General features: G+C 31.2%; 1 protein-coding gene across 1 annotated transcript in view; it reads left to right on the top strand.

Moving 5' to 3' along the window:
- LOC142329473 (proton-coupled amino acid transporter-like protein acs) overlaps positions 1-19219 on the top strand; it is a 48559-nt gene that overhangs the window by 28939 nt on the left and 401 nt on the right. The window contains exons 6-9 of the mRNA XM_075374142.1: positions 3039-3317; positions 9410-9588; positions 11391-11560; positions 15654-15782. Of these exons, the coding sequence (XP_075230257.1) occupies positions 3039-3317; positions 9410-9588; positions 11391-11560; positions 15654-15782 (757 nt within the window). The remainder of the gene's footprint in view (positions 1-3038; positions 3318-9409; positions 9589-11390; positions 11561-15653; positions 15783-19219) is intronic.

Raw genomic sequence — 19219 nt, 5'->3', positions numbered from 1 at the left:
TTAAAGTGAATTTTGTAAAGTTAATTTCTGAACAGAAAGTGTAGTAAACAATTTGCACCTTAACTATTTAGTGTCAAGGTTTTTAAAAGCTTTCAGCTAGAAAGGACAATAATTGTTAGAAGTCTGTAATAAATTTAACATGTCATTTAATGAATTAAGTAAGCTTTTAACCTATTTTACTTTTGGTAATATCAATACCAGGAAAAGGTTATTTATAGGTGGCAATGATTCATTTGAAAACGTTTTTGATAAAAATAACCACATAAATTGTGTAGGTAACTTTTCCCTTTAGTTGGATTATTATTAGACCAGTAAACTATAAACTAAGTAGATGTCCTAAATTACTTTTACTAAGTGATCATTAGTATTTTTTAACATCAATGTTCAAATCAATATTAAAAGCAATTCTCTGGCACTGAGCTGTAATATACAAAGTGTACCACAAAGTTCTCCCAGGACGTTCATAACTTATTCTATTTGTGAAAATAATGGAAAAAGTTCATATAAACATATTTCCTAAAATGCTTTATTTACAAGTAACGGTGAGTGAAAGATTTACTCAGATTTCAGGTACCCTGGTGAAATAAGGTCGTAATGAAATTTTTAGGACATTAATTAAGGAACAGAATTAGTGACTTCTTATGGTTATTGACCTGAAAAATCAAATAAAATAGGTCTCAGAACTGTATCTGCAGTAATTTTTGAGAAATCTGTGGTGAAAATCAACAAATTCGGGTAAAAATAATGCAATACTTTTTGTCATGATTATATTATTTAATACAATATATGAAAAGGAATACAATAAATTTTTTTTACCCAGTTCTTTTCCACTTGTAATATTCCTGTCACATGGGTGATTGTGCTGAGTCGTGAGTCATAGAAGAATGAAGCTACTTGCTTTTTTAATGACATCAGTTACCTTTTTTTTTGGTGTAGAATTTTTCAACAAAGTATGCATTGGCTCATGTGATAATAATTACTGTTACTACAAGTGAAAGATTGAAATTTTAAAAGTTTAATTTATAAATTTTCATTATAAAATAATAGTTTGTATCTGGTAAATAAGGAGTACAAATTTGGTACAGAATTGATCAAATGATAAACTGTAATATTAAAGCTATAATGTTTTTTATGTTCATAGCCCATAAAATCATAATCAATGATTCTTCTACAAAGAGAAGGTTCTAGAGTCAGGACAATGATCAGTGGAATATGGCACCAATAAATGGGTACTTGTTAGGCCTGCATGGAAATCCTTGTGGTGCCATCAGCACAAAAGTTGCCTCTGGTTTTAATCAATAGTGCTTTTCTCTATTAAATAATGTGATTATAATAACTAACTGATTTAGAAAAGCCAAAAGTAAGAAAAGAAAAATCTTGGCAGTTACATATTATAATTAAAAACTTTTACTGTGCATAACATTTTTTTCTTAGATTAGACGTTAGGTATTTTACATTTATTACAAATACAAAATTATGAAGTATACCATTTTCCTTGAAGCCAGACTACATAAAAGTAACTTTTAATTTTATTTACAGAGTAAATTTATTTTTACAGTTAAATTCTACATCAATCTGTTGTAGAGCTATGTATGTGTAAATGGATTTTTGGTACTGCTAAAAAGATGAAGTTGCATATGCAAGATAACCTTATTATAATAATCAGGTGATATTATAATAATAAAAAATCCTGGATATAGAAAGTTTTGGTTGGATAACAAATTAATTCTTCTTCATATCCCAGACCACTAAGAATATTCATGAACACATGCTGCAGCTGAACTCTTACTATATGTTTCAAATCTTCATTGGTACATCCATTTCATTGTCTTATGCAAAATAATTTCCTTCTTCCAACACTTTACTGGTCCACAATCTACTTTTCAATTAAGTCGGTGGGAGGGGGGGGGGGGGGGGTAATGGTTCCAAAACATGAATGTCTAGTAGAAACCTAAAAGATTACAGGTATATTTTTTATTGTGAATTATGTTTATGAGCTGGTTAATAAAGGTTGAATAAATTGTTGTGTAGAGCTTTTAAGTGTACATTGTATCATTGTTTAAATTGTTTTTTTTTTTACCAATATAGAACATTGTGCAACTGGAACAGTTCAATGTATATATTCCAGGAGGGCTGTCTTTTTTGTGTTTTTTATGTAATAATTTATTTTGTTTTTTGAATGCCACATTATATCCAGATTTTTTTAAGTTTAAGAGATATTTTTTCTGAGCCTTTGTTTATATAAGTTAATTTGAAAGGCATAAAACTGAACAGTTTTGATTGTACAAAATTTGTTTGTATATTTACAAATTAATTTTCTTCAAACTTGACAGCCTGCAATTTATTATTATTATTATTAGATGCTTGTATATTATTAGATAGTAATTGAATATTTTTTTTTGTTTCTGAGATGTTGAAGCCGTAAATTACATTTCATAACACATTCAATGATGTGTAATTCATGGGATGGTATTACACAATATTTTTTTTTTTTTTATTGCAGATGAGGTTAGTAATTTGGGTATTAGGATAGTAATATTAACATTGATAGATATATCTGTGTTTGTAAAAACTTCTATTTCTACTTCTTTCCCTTCTTAAAGTTCATATTTGTTTTCCACGAGTTAAATGTTTAATTTTTTTTTTTTTGTTTTAATTAGTGTTCAAATTTTCATAAACCAAATGGAAAGCTGACTGATACCTTCTCATAACTGTTTAAAAAATATTTACTCAAAGTTTTAGCCCACTCAGGATTATCTTTATTTGATATAGTTTCCATCACTATTAAACAAATTTACTTAGATAGTAATAGCAATAGGTAGGGATTTACACAATGCAAAATTTTTTCAAAAAGATTTACTTTTTGAAAAGTGATTTACTATTGAAGATTGTTCAATAGTAAAAAATACAGACAACTCGCTAACAATTTTAAGAGAGTCTGTAGTACTATATTAAATTAACTAAAAAATATGATATTTAATTTTGGTAATCATTTTTCTGTTTTATTTATAGATTTTTTCTTTTTTGTTTTTCTTCAGCTTATTGACGGTTTATTAGGAAGAGTAACACTAAAACTGTGGCTTTATCTAATTTTATTTACAATTCCAATGTTAGCTACAGCTCTAATCAAAGATCTTAAATATTTGGCACCATTATCTTTTATTGCTAATATACTTCTGACTATTAGTACATTTATTGTAATTTTTTTGATTTCTCAAGATCTTCCACCGATCTCAAGTCGCAAATATGTTGGTGATTTTCATGGATATCCGATATTTTTTGGAACGTTCCTTTTTGCTGTTTCAAGTATTGGAATGGTGAGTAAAACTTTGATGAAAATCTGTAAATATATACAACTATGCATGTTGGCATAAAACACAATAATTTTATATACTTTTTGAAGGTCTGTATTTACTCTTTTATATAACACATTGTTAATATGTTTTCATTATTTAATACTTTACGTAGTACTCTGACATAATTCCTTCAAGTATGTAAAATTTTAATAACCAAGTTATTTTAGTTTAATTTTCTTTACATAATCTTTTGAAGAAGGTAATTTTTCTAAAGAAAATATTAGACACTGACTAGCATAAAATTGTATCAAATGAGACAATATTATTACCACAGTTTTTACTGATTTGTAATTATATCTTAAAATATATATATATATATATTTATTTTTTTATCATTTTATTCTGAGACAGAGATTTCTTTATGTAGCAACCATTTATTTAGGATGTAGTTTTATTGCAGCCTTCATTTAGTTTATTGTACCTTTAATTTTTTTACTGAGGTTTATCATATATGCTCAGAAAGTTTATGTACGCTGAGGTTTATGAAGTTAAATTATTTTCATGTTACTATAATTTTACTGGAATCAATTTTTTTTTTTTTTTTAAATTATTATCGTTTTATATATCTGACTTATTTTTAGTTAAATTATATTAGATAAGGATACTTTGGTATGAGATTTCTAGACAACAGACTATGTTAATTTCTATGAATGTGCTTTGTTTATATTCAATATGGTGTAATTCAGTAAGTATTCCTAATTGAATATGGGTGTGTCTTGAATATCTTACTGTTATCAAAAAGAACTGAACTCTAAACATTACATCACAGGAAAAAAAATCCACTACTAAATTATTTAGAATAATTTGTATATTATTTTAAGGGCTTTATTTGAATCCTACCCATGAACTCCACCAAGAGAATTATCATGTTCAATCTGAGACTCATTTTAAGGATTCATAGCAAGAGAATTGTCAAAGATATATCCAAACCTTAATACATTAACCATGTAATCTCTTTTTCAAAGCTTTCTTTATACTCAGTAGTTTATGTACATATCATACTTTCTTTATAGTCTGTAATTTATGTGTATAGAATTAATTACACTGATAGAAAAAAAAAAATTTAATGTTTCTCTAAGTGTGATACCATTTCTTGAATTGCTTTTTTGCATACATTACAGATCTGAATACAATTTTTCTATCACCCTTAGTTTTAAATAAATTATGCTTCAAAAATTTAAGGGCAAGTATAATTAAAATCTGAAAAAATTTATAATTTTGCATGGCCGTACCTGTGTTAGAATCATTTCGCTGATGCTTTTCTTTTATAAATAGCCTCAGGCACATCCTGAATTAATGTCCAACAGTAATCGGCTAGATGTTAGTATTCTATTTTCCTTTATAGCCGCTTTCCATCATTGAAATGTCTTGGTGGAAATGCTCACCATGTTCGTCTCTTATGTCTCCGAGGTTGTCTGAAAAAAATCTAGATGTATGTGATGGAAATTTATTTTCAAACACATATTACATCCCAAAGCTCTGTATGAAGTAAAAAATTGATTAACAATATCGTGGTAATTGTCATATTTTTGTTTGCTGAGAAAATTTTTCAAACCTCTTTAAATTTAGCCCAAGCTGCACTTTCTACATTATTTAAAATTAAGTTAAATACATCATCTTTGACCAACTCTCTTATTTGAGGACCAACAAATATTCCTTCTTTAATTTTTTTTTCACTTACATTTGGAAATTACTGCCTGATGTACAAAAATCCAGGACTATCCTTCATTGCTTTTACAAAATTTTTCATTAATCTTAGCTTGATATTGTCAGGGGGTAAAAATATTTTTTTTGGGTTCAACTAAGGGCTTTTATTTGAATAATATTTTTCCCATTTGGAGTTAAGTTATCTCGTTTCTTCCACTCTTTGGTAACATAATGTTTATTCCTAGTTCGGCTGTCACATTCGCAAAGAAAACACATGTACTTAATATAGCCTAACTGCATGCTTAACAAAATAGCTATAACTTTCAAATCGCCACATATGATCCAGCTATATTTTCTATAATTTATTTTTTCAAGAATGTCTTTCATCACATTGTATGTCTCTTAAATTAATACCATAAGTGATTGGTATCAAAGGATTTTTGTTTCCGTTGTGTAGTAGGAACCACTTTTAAACTATACTTGGACAAATCTAGGAAAAGGTGCCATTCCTCAGGTTTATGAACTTTTCCTAAGTGCAACATAAGCTCATGAATATTTGTGCAATAAACCAATTTGTTTTCATCAATAAAGTACTGAGAAAGTTCTTTTTGTCAGCTTCAAAAGGCCAAAATTTTTGTATTTCTTTGAAGTAAATTCTAACCTTGCAGTCGTGATCCTAACAATTCAGCTTGATTTAAATCAAGTTGAATTGTTAGGATCAAGAATTGATTTAAATCTAGGTAAATTTAAATCTCTAACCAAGTCATTTAATTCACCTTGTGATATAAGATGTGGCTTATTGGAAGATAATTCAAAATCAAAATCATTGTTGTCTCCTTCAGTACTGCCTGATTTTCCATTGCTGCTTTTGAAACATACATTTACAGGTGGCTCAGGAACTGGATTAATTTCACTGTGGTTCATTCCTAATTGCAGAATGCAATGAAAGATATTTTACAGTATGTTTAGATTTTTTAAAAGTTGCAGACACACTTGTTAAACAAAAGTAACAATTGGTTACATGATCCTTTGGTTCATGTCAAACCATAGGTACATATGTCATAATATGTGACTATAATATGATTTAATTCTTTGTCTAGTATTGTTTATTTATAGCTTAAAATTATGTTAACAAAGTTAAACAATAGAAAATGGGCTAACAAAATACAAAATAGGAGCTTAAAATGCTATCTATGCATTAAAAAATGAAAAAATCCTTTAATTAAAATTAAAATGTTTTTCTAAAATCATGGGTGATAGAAAGATTCTGAGTTCATATTCATTTCAGCATCAAAAAACAGATTAACATCATGTATGGCATGTGAGGAAACAAAAATTAAGTTTATCAGTAATTATTAAATCTTGTTCAATGTGACCCCCAACAAAGTTACAGTGTATCATCATCATTTATTGAAAATTTTATCATTACTGTTTAGCTATAAGTAGAGATATATTCAAATTACCAGCTCATTGGCTCATAATATTCAAACAAAGCCTTGAACACATGGGTATAAAATTTTATATTACGCTCCCTTCTCACTATTGACGTGATCACTGACAGGCGTAGCTGAGCGCGGGTCGACAGAGGGGTACCTAAATCCCAGCCATTAAAGACCACTCCTTGCGGATCATCCAGTAAATACGAAGGTCCAAAAAGGAATGTAGTTCCTTACAGGTTCCGTAACAGTTTGTGAACGTTCGATCTCGTTTCGGGGACAGACTTAGAGGACGTGGTCCATCGTATCATCAGTCCCACAATCCGGGCAATGACTCGAATCCACCAAACAAAACCTAGCCAGACTCGCCCGAAAGGCACCATGCCCGGAGAGAAACTGTGATATACCGATTGGGAAGACCCATCCAATCGCACCGAAATCAGACACTATAGGAAATATACTATGCGTGTAGCCACCTGTGAGGGATTCGTTCCACCTAACCTGCCAAATGCAAGGCCTAGGTCTTCAATCCCTTGCTTTCGTTCTGACGTCAATAGGTTACTTAGCTTGGAAATGTTGCGTTCCCTACACGCATTAGCCTAGATATCTATTCATTTGACCCCGGCTATAACACAGACTGCCTCCCGCGATACTGTTCTATAACCGTCTATAACAGCCAGCAAGAGGAGTCGCTGGATCCGCAACAAAATGTCCGCAGAATAAAGCCATGCGTGAGCCCAGACAGGCGCAGCATACATCATAATATCTTTTCTGACACCTTTGTAAAGGATACGCATGGTATGGTAATTCAACCCGCAATCGGGATGACTGACTATACGGACTCCATTAAAAGGATCAGCGGCTTCTTTTGCCACATACTATAGATGTCCTTGAACCGAAAATTTTCATCAAGTATAACACCCAAGCATTTTTGAGCCGTAACGTACCGAATGGAACGACCAGCAATCCGAATCCGGATTCGTCGGGAAGCAGCCAATCGGCCCTTAAGCAACATCATTGTAGTTTTCTGTGAGCTGAAAATCATCTTATGTTGGACACTCCACAGTCGGAGTGTATGGCTAGCCTGAGCAGCTAGGAACTCTACTTCGTTACGCGATTCCCCTCCAGTCAGTTACAGCGAGTCGTCATCATAAGCGACAACCACATGACAGCCTTAAACGCAATATGGAATCGAATTCAATGATCCAAAGAAGGGGACTCAGGGCATCCTTTAGCTAAGGTCATACGAACCTCCGAGCCGCCATCACGCAGGGAAACGGTCCGATGGCTGAAATAACTTGAGAGCACTTCTAATTCATTTCGTGTACATTTACGCTTCTGCATCTGAAACAGGGCAGAGGGCCACCATAAGTTATTAAATTCCCCATATTTGTCCAGAAAAGTCCCTAATACATATTTACACTGACTAGAGGAAGCTACATCCATCACCTTTAGTATGGCATACTCAGTGCTCTTGCCCGGTCGGAAATCACACTGGTTGTCCATTAGCAAATTATCAGTGACCAATTTAACGTTAATATTCAAATAAGGGCCTTCTAAAAAAACCTTGCCAATCGTAGGCAAGAGCGTTAGTGGACAGTAAGAATAACTAACAGTAGGTTCTTTGTCACCCTCTTTGAACAACAACACCAAGCCTCCAGGCTTCCAACATGCCGGAAAGTGGCCGGTGAAGAGCAACCTAAAGAGGAGAATTTCGGCCAGTCTGCCTTCCTATGCAGGAAGCGCTCCCGGTAAACAGGAGCCCCTCGAGTGCAGAAAGCTCTGCACTTCCCGGAAATCGTCTTTGCTGTTTAATTGCAGTCTTAACGAGAAACAGGTGCTCTTTGCGACTAGGCTTCCGCGGACTATAGCGGATATGGCTCTTGCCAACGAGGGCCACTCCCTAGGGCAGTCCAACATTATGGGCGGGATTTTCTCCCTCTTCTTGATCGGAGCTTGTGAGGGAGTTTCCCCTGCAACTTCTATGGTGGTGGCTGCCGTTTCCGGACCGCCCTCGGTGGTGGTTGTTTCCATGGACTCAATGTCCACGGCTACCAACGCCTCGTGCTTGGCCCACTTCCGGGCTCCCGAAGTTAGAAACTCTCCAACAAAATTTTCCAGCGAGGGAGAACGAGGAGGTGGTGGGCGATTAGTTGCCATTAGGCTAAAGAAAAAAAAATTAAATCTTAATTTTAACACTATTATAAGTTTAGAATCACGTCTCTAGTGAGCAACTAAATAAAATGATTTACTTAATACTATTCACTACTTAATCAATAAAACAGTTTGAAAGTAATAAAATTACTTTGTTATAAGCCTAAAAATAAAATTTACATACATAACTAATTGTTAAACACTGGTAAAAAAAATAACTTCTTTAAAATAAAAAGTAAACTATGATAAAACTACTTATCCGGTTTGATTGGAAGGTCAAACAAAATATGTAACGCTATCACTGGCTGGACTGGGCATCCTAACGGTATGTTGGTGATGACACTTGACACTGTCTGCTGGTCTTTGGCAGTAATTATATCTCCTGGCCTGCAGAACCAGTATCGGACACCTCCTTTTGATTAATGAAGTGTAATAATTTTCATTGTCCATTCACTTAGATTTTTCTGTTTGTTATTTTATCAGTCCAGTAATTCTTCTGGTTGAACAGGAGCTTTTGGAGAAGTCATTATCTGTATTACAAAAAACAAAATGTTCTTTGTAATAAGTGTTCTTTGTTTTTTATTAAGGTTATTGTAAATAAAGAATCCCTTTTAGTTAATTCTAAATTCTTCTTTCTGTATTTTCTCTCTTTTTCTTCTTAATTGGAATAAATCCTTTGCACTGGTCCTGTTACAATATCAATTATTGTAAACTGGTATTAATAAATTTCAAAAAATAATTTCCTTTTTAAATATGACAGCAGATTTTTATTATGGCAGAAAAATTTAATGAATGTATAAATTTATTTGATTTCAGACAATACCACTTAGAAATGAAATGGAACATCCATATCTATTTAATGCACCATGTGGAGTACTTAATGTCTCAATGTTTATAAACCTTTTTTTTCTGTTATTGCTTGGAGTTCTTGGTTATCTTAAATATGGTGATGACGTAAAAGGAAGTGTAACACTTAATTTAGAAGCAGATTTAGTGTAAGTATATTGATATTAAATTATTATAATTATATAATAATATATTGATATTATTATAATTAGTATTTTTTATTACAAAAGGTTTCTACTTTGATATTCATTAGAGTTAGTTTATAACAGCTAGCATCCAAATTCCACTGTAGTGTTTTGAACTTAACATACGAGGCTGAATCTACACTTTCGCCAAAGCACATTCAAGGTTGTCTTACTTTCTTCTGTGTATGCGTTCTTAGTGTTGGTAAGACTGCAGTCATGTGTGCAAAATTTGATCCCGATCGCATCTTTTGCCTTCCAGCTATTAGAATGTAAACATGTCTGCCCTCCGCTAGCAGTTTGCGCAAAAGATGAACAATGATCAGTGATCTGATTTCTCTGGTCTGAGAGTGTGAAAGGGGCTGAAATTAATCTTACGCTTTTATCACAATACTTGATATTTCTTTATCACATAAAGGCATTTTATCGTGGATCAAGAATTTTAAAAGTAACCGAATGCATAAAGAGGTAGTAGGATGTTCGTCATACTCCACCGCGGTTGATACAATTCAGCAAACTCGAGAGAGATTCTGACAAATAGGCGATTTACCATCTATGAGGTAGAGTCTTTAATCGTCAGTCATGGTTCTGCCCATCAAATCATCCAGCACAAGCTTGGCCTTGGTAAAGTCTGTGTGCGTTGGCAAACCAATGGGATATCATCCCCTAAGTGTTGAACATGAGACTGTTAAGTAGAATTTACTCGGTCTTATATATTTACATTTACCCTTGTTACAATAATCATAACTGATAATAGCTGCTAAAAAAATATCAGTAAGTGCTGATAGCATATGACCATTGCAAGTGATGTTAGGTGGCTTGTACAGAGTGGGCAGGAAGACTCTTGTAACAATGACCTTGATCATCATCTTTATGCATGTCATTATTGCTTGAACACTTTCTGAGAGCAAACGATAAAAAGAATAATGACATGTTTTCAGACGAGCATGCGATTTATCAAAACTCTTGTAACTGAAATGTTTTTCTGGGAGAAAGACAATCCTTACTTTTTTGAGGAAATCTAACTTTTGCATTTCTAATCTCTTTTGCATTTTCTAAATTTTGCATTTGCCTCACATTATGATTTGGTAATGACAGCTGAATATCTTCTTGGTCTTTAATTTTTTGATGGCACAGTTAATCAACACAGTTATCTCAGAATGATCGAAAAGTGGTTGATTCCAGAATTAATGGCAAAAGGGATTATTTACATCATTGTGTTAAAGCAAGACATGCTCCAGCACATTTTGCTTTGAATGTTTGCAGATGCCTTAATGAAATTTTTCTGTATCGCTGGGTTGGACGTGGGTTAGAAGAGTTACTGGTTACATTGCTTTGGCCAGCAAGAAGCTCTGACCTCAACACACCTGACAGTGCACTCTGGGGTTTTGTAAACGAAGAGTTCTGATCCGAAATGCAGATACGTCAAAAACGAGCAGCTCGAAGATGCTGTTTGGTCAGCATTTGAAATGATCATCCCTAATATGCTCTTTGCGGATAAACAACTGAACATGGAGGTGTATAGCTTTGCTTTGAACATGGTTGAACACTTGCAGACATTTTATAGAAGGTAAACTGGTGCAGTTTACCTTCTATAAAATGTCTTATTAAATTATTAGGGTAGGTGCTACCCTAATAATTTAATAAAAGCATAAAGGGACTTCAAACTGATCTGTATTTTATTAAATTAATACTAGGAAATTTTAATAAACTTGCATAGAGGTTTTATATATTCTTTTTTTTCTTTTATCTATCTTTTTCTTTAACAGGGCAACAGAAATTATGCTATTATTGATAGCTTTGTCAATAATGTTCAGCTTTGCTTTACAATTTTTTTTGGCTCATTCAATTATTTGGTCCGGTTTATGTCAATTGTTTGGAGATATTAATAATGACTGTCTAGAAACAACAATGAGAGTGATACTTGTACTGCTAATCCGTAAGTAATAGTTACATTCTTATTTTTATTGAGATGTAGCAATTGCTATTACCACTAATCACCAGTTATCGCTTCTCACTGCATTTATTTTTGTGAATATATACTCATAAATCTGTAGTCAGGTAAATGCGCACACATGCACAGAAAATTTTTTAATGAAATTAATTTAACAATGCTGTAATAATTTTTTTAAGATGATTTACAGGTATCATGCAACTAAATAAAACAAGTTCTGTTCGCAGAACAAGATCTGTTCTGTGATGCCAAAGAACTTGTCTAAAGCTCAGTTAAAGTATAAGTTATATTACCTGGATTTTAATGAATATAATGACTGTTATCTGGAGTTCAATTAATGCCACTTGTCTCGGAATATTTGTGTAGACAATACAAGAAAACTGATAAAGTAGTTTTGCTCATAGTCTACAGTTACATTAAAAGACAGCTTAACATTATAAAAAGATACATTGCTATTAGCTATCAAATATTAAAAAAGTAGCTATTGAAATTTTCATTAAACTGATAAAATTTTAACTAATGTTCCATACTTCACTTTCACTATAGAAAGATATTGAAATCATATTTCACATATGATTTTTACATTAACATAAATATAATTTATATAAATTTAAACTCTTAAAAACATTTCATTAAGCAATGCTCAATAAATACAAGTAGAACACAATTACAAATCTATGAAAAAGTGTACTTTAACAAAAAAAAACACTGCCAAAACTAAACAAAAACAACAACTTTAAACTAAGCTCTACAAACAACAAAAAATGCTACAATTTGGGGTTCACAAAAGTGCCAAAAAACAGTTAAAAAAGTGTATACTTATGATTTTGTAAATAAACATCCTACCATGTTCTGTATAACATTTTTATCATTAAGAAACATTTTTTTTCAACCAGTTTGAAAAAAAATACTACAAAGAAAAAGGTTTTCAACTCATATGAAATCATTATTGTTTGGCATCTAAGAACTGAAGAAAAAGTACTAAACAAATTCTCTAACACTTAGGAAGAATTTTTGGATAGTAGCATAATTACTAATTGGCTTTGGTTACAATAATGGTTATGTAATGCTACATAATGATAGATTTGAAAGAAGGAAAATCTACAATTGAAAACCTTCAGATCATAAATGTTTTGATTTTGGCTATAAACTGAACCTGTAGATCTAAATTTGATGTTGTAAGTAACTGAACTAAGATCATAATCTCAATTATAATTATGAACCTTTTATATCTAGTCATAACTAATCACTGAAAATTATCTACTTTGAAGCACCTTATTTTGATGTACATTTCAATAATCCAGTGTTCTAGTTATTAAATGTACGATTCAATCACAATAGACCTTAAAAATTAACAATTTTGTTATGAGAGATAAAATAGATCATTTTATTTGTGAACATCGGTTGCAGGATGTGGAACATGAATTATTATTGCTTAGCTATCATTTTTTGTTGTGAAACATAAAAATGGGAGCAATTCCATTTATTATATATCAGTTATAAAGTGGATTATCAAAAAGATTTGTGAAGCAATAAGAATTATTTTAGAAAACCTAAATTTAATTATTATTATTTCTGGTTATAAATCTCCCTCGTAGAAACTTTTTTCAACAGTGTTGATAAGCTGTTTTATACATTCAAAGTGTGTCACAAGGTTCTCCCAGGACTTTCATATCTTATTCTACTTATGAAAATAATGAAAAAAGTTCACATAAAAAATATATGTCCTTAAATGCTTTGTTTGCGAGTTACAGCTAGTGAAAGACTTCACTCGGTTTTCAGCAACCCCGGTGAAATGAAGTTATACTGAAATTTTTAGTCTGTTAATTACAGAATCAGTGATTGTTTATGATTTTTGATCTGAAAAATTGAATAAAGTAGGTCCCAGAACCGTATCTGACATAGTTTTTCAGAAATCTGGGGTGAAAACTAATAAATTGGGGTAAAAAACCCTGTTTTTATATTTGATGTAGTAAAACTTTGTTAAATGGGTAGTAAACACATAAAATGTTTTTATGTGAAATGTGAATTTGTTGAGAATTTAATTCTGAACAAAATGGTGTAAGATAAGTGGAATAAAACAAAGAAAAGTTAGAAAAATTTAAATTTTATTTTGAAACAGTGAACTAGACCTAAGTGCATTTATCTGTACCAGTTTATAATAAATCGTATCTGTATATTACAGCTAGTGCCAAAATTGTTTTTTATATTGATTTGATTATTGATGCTAAACAATACTAATGATCACTAGTAGTTTAGGACATCTACTTAGATTATAGTTTAATGGGCTAATAATAATCCAAGTAAAGGGTAAAATTGCCTGGACAATTTATTATTTATCTCATCTCAGCATTTGGAGAGGTGGTTCAACTTAATGTTTGTAGAAACTACACTCTACTCTTGTTAGACATTCACTAATTGCAAGGATCTGTTTACAGTACAGTAATTATATGAGTTCAAAAGTTTTAACAGGTCTAATAAAGAAAGAAAAAATGTAACTGATTGACTTTATAAGAGAGGATTTATAAAACGGCAATGAAAATTATTAAGTCCTAAACAAGTGAAACTAATAAATTTTCCTTCTCATTTGTCATTAGATTTATTTAACAAAACTGCTTCTTTAAATATACTCAAAAAATTTTTTCAATAGATGTGTTTGCTACAGGTGTAATATTCTGCAGGATATTACAAATATCCTATATGTTTGTAATATAGAATATTACAAACATTGCAAATCTGTAGCAAGAAACATTGTAATAATAGCTGTTGTGGGTTATTGCAAAGGAAGGTGGTCACACCTAATAAATTAATAAATTAAATTATAAAATTCTTCATTTCTAAATGTCAAAAGATTATTTTAGGAAGTCTTTAAGTATGTTCTGAAATAGATTATTTGGATAATTGCAAAACCTTTAGCAATTATTAAGTTACTTTCAGTTATTATGTTTCCTGCTTATGTATTATTAGAACTGTCAAAGATAATGCATATCTTAAAAAAGAGAAACTAGTTGATCCAAAGAGTTACTTAATGCTAATTAAGTAATGCTAATTAAAACCTAAGCACTTAGTGCTAGTTTTTCTAAGTTAAAATTACTGAGGCTGTTGTAAAGAATCAGATAGAAAATCATTTGAAAGCTTCAACTTGATTTCAACTAATAATCTCAGGTATTGGATGAGTAAAATTACTATTTATGTCTTGAATTAAAAATGCTGTCAAAAATATCTTAAATATTTTCGAGGGAAACAAAGTGACTATTTATACATCATCTACTCAGAGCAAGAATAAATATTATTATACTATACCATTTCATTTTCTGGTGAATATAGTACATATTTGAAGTACAATATTACTAAAGTAGTAAATTTGGTTTTCTATTGAAGATGCCTCACATACAATACAGGGATAAGATACTGGTGTCAAAAGACTATAATGTTTGTCTTTTTGAAGCATAAGGCTCTTATTTTTCTGAGGTTAATTGTGCTTCTGAGGTTAATTGTGCTGATTTTATCCCTAGAAAAATTAATAATGTAAGTTTTTCTCATATGATGGGGATAAAGTGAAAACAGTAGTTTTCCAGTGATGATTAGATAAATCCAGTGAAAATTTTTAAATCATTGACACTGAAGCAATGAATTTGCAAACTCATATGTCCTTCAAGCAGCACTCGAACACAAATTTGACTCCTGGCAACATGTTCCAATAAATAGTAGAAATTGATATATGTATTAGATAACCAATTTGAGTGGCTGATGTAAATCTTATAAAGTTATCAGATTTAGATGTTTATTTCAAATTAAACATTTGTTTAAGACAAGAAAAAAGGAGTGTACATGCATGATTTTCTCAAAATTCAAAAGAAAAAGATAGTTTCCCATGAAGCAAGAGATATGATTATGGATGAGAGGACTTTCTTATGAAAATCAGTTTAATGCAAAGTGCAATGGTCTGAATATATTCTAAGTGATTAAGTAATATAGATATTAAACATTTCTTACTGTACTTAATTTTAACTAATGAAATTAATTGAATTGTTTATCCACAAGTAAAGTTTAATTTTTATGTGCGTTTTTCTTCCAGTTTTATTATCTGAAGTTATACCAGATCTTGGTCTCATTATGTCATTTTCTGGAGCATTATCTTGTAGTGCATTACTGTTATTTTTTCCTCAAGTGAGTGATATAGTTCTTCGATGGCCAAAAGATTTTGGTTGTCTTTTTTGGCGTTTAATAATAGACATCTTAATCATTCTCTTATCATTTTTAAGTATAGTAACTGGTGTATATGTTAGTGTACTTCAAACAATTAAGAAATTTAGTAGTTTATAACTAATATTTCCTAAAAAAAAGTTTCCTCTAAGATTTTAGAATTTTTTGTTAAAATTTTTATATAATTTAAAAAAACAACTTAATTGTGATAAAAATTTATCCTTGACTGTTTTAATTTTTATATATAACATTTATACATGTGTGGCATTATATAATGCAATGAAAGCAGTGCAGTAATTGACTAGATAAGCCATAAATTGACCTTTACTTCTGCCAGTTGCTCTATTTTCTTAAACAAAAAAAGAGTTCATGGCAACAAATAATGAAATTAGTTTGTTTTTTAAAGTGAAAAATTTACTTTATACCATATCTTTCACCTTCTCCTCTTCTAAGATCAAACCAGAAACAAAAAATATAAATCAAACTCTTAACCTTTCATTCAATTAACTAATTTTTTATTTACTGAACCATTTGCTGAAATTTGTTACTTCATCTACATTCCTGAAATGAAAGTATAAATGATCAAAACACACACACATATACACACACACACACACACACAAATATATATAATATAAATATATATTTACAATTGTAAATAATATTATATCATTATTTGAGCCACCACTTTGGGATAGGTGGGACCACCTACTAGCATCTTATTCTGCTTGTCTTAAAGGACAACCAAATCACTCAGTTTTTAAAGCAGTCCTTGTGAACACTCATTTACAACAATGTGAAGACCATCTACACATACAACAATACGGGTGTTCATACCCAGCATTTACTGTATCTTTAAATTTACACCTATTTTCCAAACCTATTCCTCCCTGTTCATATCCTTGCATGGAGACACAACCCCATAAAATTTAATTTTGACCTTACCATATATAATAAAAAAACAAACACCTATCATATTGTCTTTCAGCAATTGTTTTACTAATATCTCTCCATGACAAAGCCAGATGCAATAATATGCACAGCTGGGTCGAAACAGAATGAGACCACTGGATGCGTATTTTTTATTAGTGGCAGAACCTATATGTTCAGTCTGCCTAGTATAAGAAATGTCGTTGCTGTCAAATTGTTCGCCATCAATAAAGCTTTTAATTCATTGAATTAAAAGCTTCTATAATAAAAAATTAAAAAATATAATAAAAAACTAAAACCAAAGCACTGTCATGCCCTGATTTTAGTGATTCATGTGAATTCCAAGCATTAGAAGATTTGTATTCTAGACATCCTATTATTAGCAAAATCTATAATGCAATTGCTGGTTGAACCATCGCAACACACAAGTGAGTTTCTGTTGGATCCAGAGCCCACCATCCCTAGGGGTTGAGGCACCTGAGACAAAGAAAGCTGAGGCCTCCCATGGCCAAAATCATAAAGTAGTGTAAATATTAAAATTTGGTTGTTAAAGGGAATATAACTGAAGATAAACTAAAAGTGAGAAACAAGAAACACATTTTGTAAATGTATAGTCAAATGAAGAATATAAATATTGTATGATTTGTCTGTTTGAGCAGTAATCTTTGAAAGAAAGTTTTATTAAAATATTTACATATTATTCACAAATACATATTTACGTACTTATATATTATTCATAAATTGGAGAACAAACACATTTTTTTGAGTCTTTATGCAGTAGGTAAAGTTTTGTGATTTTCAGTTTCAAAATTTAAGTGATATCTATCGGTTTTGACACCTCAAGAGAGGGCACCATTAGGCATTCCATCTGAGGTGGCACCTTGGTCACCTTGACCCCCCTCTCCACTCCTAGTTATGACACTGGTTGGATCCCTAACCACGTGGAAATTCCAGGTAATGAACATGCGGATTTTGCTACTGAAGATGCATGTAGTCAAATTCCTTTTACCACTGTGTTACTTAATTAATGCTACCTTTATTAGTTTTGTAAACACACTATTTGAGTAAAGTGGTAAGACGACTGGACTGCTAGAGTAGATAAACTCCATCACATCAATGGTACTTTTCTGCCATGTGACTTTTCATGTAGAAAAATTCACTGAGAGGAAGTAGTTATCTACCAATTGCAGTTAGGACATAAGCTACCCACAGGTATCTGACGTCATCAGAAAATGCACCCTTCTGTGTACTATGTAATTGCTGCTTGATTGTGCGCCATATCCTTTTGGGTCGCATACATTATGCAGACTTGCATCATAAATTTAAATTACCAAGAAACATTTGCCGTATCCTGGGTAACGATAAGGTCAAAGGTAACGATAAGGTTTTTAAGGTAAGGTCAAAGGTTTTTAAGGTAACGATAAGGTACTCAAATATAAATTTTATTTGAGTTTATATTTTTTGTTTGCAAAACAAAAAATTGATTAATTTTAAGTAAATTTAGTGAAAAGTTTAGCTGTGATATTGGCAGTAAGCTTTTCTTTTTTAATATTTAGTTTTGGTTGGGTTTTAGTTTTTTATTTTTTGTTAGAATATATTTGTTCTGGGCGATGATAACGCAAAAGTTTTTTTCATCCTTCCAAAGAAAAATATTATTGGAATTTAAGTGTATATTGGAGGATCTTGTGTTGATGTAATCAGAGAAGATAAATAAATCTTTTAAATTACTAAATACTTTTTTCCTATGCTGGTAAAACAATTAACATTACTAGACATAAATTAGAAGTTTTTATAGCCCTTTGTGTTCATGCTTTCATTATCAATATGTAAGAAGCCGTTTTTGTTACAATTCTATGAATAAAATATTGAAATTATAAGCAAGTCTTATTGCTCCTTAAACTTCATTTTAAAAAAATGATTAATTTGCACTGCCCCTCTTGCTTTTAACACATCTTGTTTATCTACCCATAAATTGTGATTCTTTTATCATATCTCTTCCAGCGAACAAAGAGTATGTTTCCCTTATGCTTTAAAACTTTTTCAATCAAAAACATATCACTGAATTTTGTTTTGATTAGTTCATCGTTGTAGATTGTACCTTTTATAATTTCACCTTTCCCATCTGCTAAAACATAGGTGACCACAACAGTTTATTTCACGGTACGTATTGAAAACACTTCCAGTTCTGTTAAAACCCTTCAGCAAACAGTTTCACAGTTACTTATCCTCACTTTGTCAATGACTTTAAATCGTTTCTTATTCATGTACTTACCCTAATTCCATAAATAAAGTGTTAAGTTATACATTATCTTACTTTTATTTTTTCATCACGTTCTTAGGTTTAAAGTCGATTGTTCTGTGATACGTATTGTTGTTATATTGCTTACACATCTTCAATGCTCTGTTAAAGCGTTCACCTATAGATGCTTTTTCAATGGCTAAAAGTTGAGTAATGATTGATACTGATTTCTTCATCAGTGATCGTACTCTAAAATTAAACCACTTCTT

The sequence above is a fragment of the Lycorma delicatula genome, chromosome 8 (genome assembly GCF_047948215.1).
Source record: "Lycorma delicatula isolate Av1 chromosome 8, ASM4794821v1, whole genome shotgun sequence".
NCBI classification, from domain to species: Eukaryota; Metazoa; Arthropoda; class Insecta; order Hemiptera; family Fulgoridae; genus Lycorma; species Lycorma delicatula.
Note: the sequence above shows the minus strand (reverse complement) of the source record. Positions and strands in the feature narration are given on the sequence as shown.